This window comes from Octopus bimaculoides, chromosome 1 (genome assembly GCF_001194135.2).
Source record: "Octopus bimaculoides isolate UCB-OBI-ISO-001 chromosome 1, ASM119413v2, whole genome shotgun sequence".
Classification (NCBI taxonomy): domain Eukaryota; kingdom Metazoa; phylum Mollusca; class Cephalopoda; order Octopoda; family Octopodidae; genus Octopus; species Octopus bimaculoides.
Window position 1 is genome coordinate 157728689 of NC_068981.1, and position 1965 is coordinate 157730653.

The following is a 1965-nucleotide window of genomic DNA, read 5'->3' on the forward strand; positions in this document are numbered from 1 at the left end:
AGTTATATATGATATGGGCATTCACAACTGCCATGTCCACAATTCGAAAGAAAATAGGCCAATACCACTTTTTAGCTCTGATTGTTGTTGCATATTTGCTGATCCACCAATCATGCTTATCGACACCTCCCATATATGCGTTGTAATTTTTGAACACATGAGGTTGAGAAACTGAAACCTTTGCTTTGCATTCCTTCAGCCAACGTTGCACTTTTTGAAGAGGTTCCACTGTATCATAATTAGTTCCAATAGTGATGCATGTATTATCAAGCCATTTCACGAAAAGAATTTCTTCATTGGTGTCAAATCTAAAGCTGTATGTTCCTCATTTTTGCTTTTCAGTTCTTTTGCTTCCATCAAAGGACATTTCTTTAGCCTGTTCTCGCGCACAGTTCCAGTTGCTTGAGCCGAGTTCGCGAAGATGAACCAGTAACTCATATCCGGTAAATAAGTTATCAAAGAAGACACTATATGATTGTGGTTCTTCCACAACATCTAGCATGTTCAATACAACTTTTGATCCAAGCAGTAAGTCTGCGCGGTTGTCATCAGATGAGCTCTTGCCACAATAAAGATCAAAATTGTAGCAATAACCAGAGACACCCCATAATGCCCAAAACTTGTAGCCAAACCTAATTGGCTTACTCCTAATGAATTGTTTCAGAGCGTGAAGGCCATAATATTTGACTATCATTTCATCAACGGCAAGGTGTTCTTCAAAAATACCAAATTTCATGAATGATTTTTGCGCAGCAGCAATCAGTTTCTTACTTTGAATCCTCTATCATTTTTATTATTTTCGGCTTAATTATTGTCGCAGAAATGTAGAATGCTTTTCATTTCTTGGAATCTTGATCTAGACATTGCATTTTTCACGATTTGTAGGCCCAGATCTTCATCGTTTGACCAGTATTGTGTTTCTGTAGGGAGTTTTTGATAACGGATATTAGTAACACTCCAATGAATAATTTTATGTCGTCTGAGCTTATTGTAGTTGCGGGTCTGTTCTTACATTCTGTAGTATATCTAACACTATCTTTGATCATGAGTTGTACTATTTCTTCAGAAAAAATTTCTTGAAATACTTCAACTGGAGTTGAGCTCTTCAATTGTTCTTCTATGTTCATCAAGTTATTTTCATAAGCCTTACTGCGATCATGAACTTTTGTATATTCCGGTGTCTTACACCGCCATGTTGGTACTGAATTGCATAGTTTTCTTTTTTTCTTTTTTTTTTTTTGAGCTTGCATTGTTTCAAAGCCAATTTCCGGATAATTAGCAACATTTTCTCCTGTTGTATCATCAACAGTAAACACGTTGTGACCCGTCTAATCTGTAATCATTTCCTCCCAGTGATCTCATATGAGATCGGCAACTTTTATAGCCTCCTATTCTCTTTATACTACATGTACTATTGTTTTCAAGTATTCAAATGTTTAATGCATGTACCATCTGGTATTATCTTCTAATTGTAGTTTAGTATGACTTATTTCAATAATTTCATATTGACAGTTCTCCCGAGTCAAATTCTGATAATTTTCAACTTATGTTTCGTTAAATTTACAGTGAAAAATTAGCAAACCTCATTTGAATATCAGAGAAATATACCTAGTAGATATAGCAAAAAGGTTAGATATGTGTAAATATTGAAAGATAATTACGAAATCTGTAATTTTTAAGTGATCTCATGTGAGATCACAGGTAGGTAATGAGTTAAATCTGCCCTAAAGAAGCCAGGAGGTACGTTTGTGTAATGGTAGCACACTTGTTGCAAAAGCTTAGGGATGAGAGAACGCGTCTCACGTGTACGGGAAACCCTAGTATTTTTTCTGTCGAGAGATTATATGATCCAGCATTCGACTATTTTCTTTAGTCAATACTGGTGATCGCTTATAAGCTTTAAAGTTATAAAATATTATCATATACAGAAATGCATATATATATATATATATATATATATAATAT

At 34.7% G+C, this 1965-nt stretch overlaps 1 protein-coding gene across 1 annotated transcript; it reads right to left on the reverse strand.

Moving 5' to 3' along the window:
- Positions 1-325: 325 nt before the first annotated feature.
- On the reverse strand, positions 326-736 carry LOC106874087 (piggyBac transposable element-derived protein 3). The gene has a single exon (XM_014921688.1). It carries the CDS (start codon positions 734-736, stop codon positions 326-328), a length of 411 nt encoding a protein of 136 aa, XP_014777174.1.
- Positions 737-1965: the final 1229 nt, after the last annotated feature.

Excerpts from the sequence above, each read along its gene's own strand:
- LOC106874087 (XM_014921688.1), bottom strand. The coding sequence starts at position 736 with ATGAAATTTGGTATTTTTGAAGAACACCTTGCCGTTGATGAAATGATA.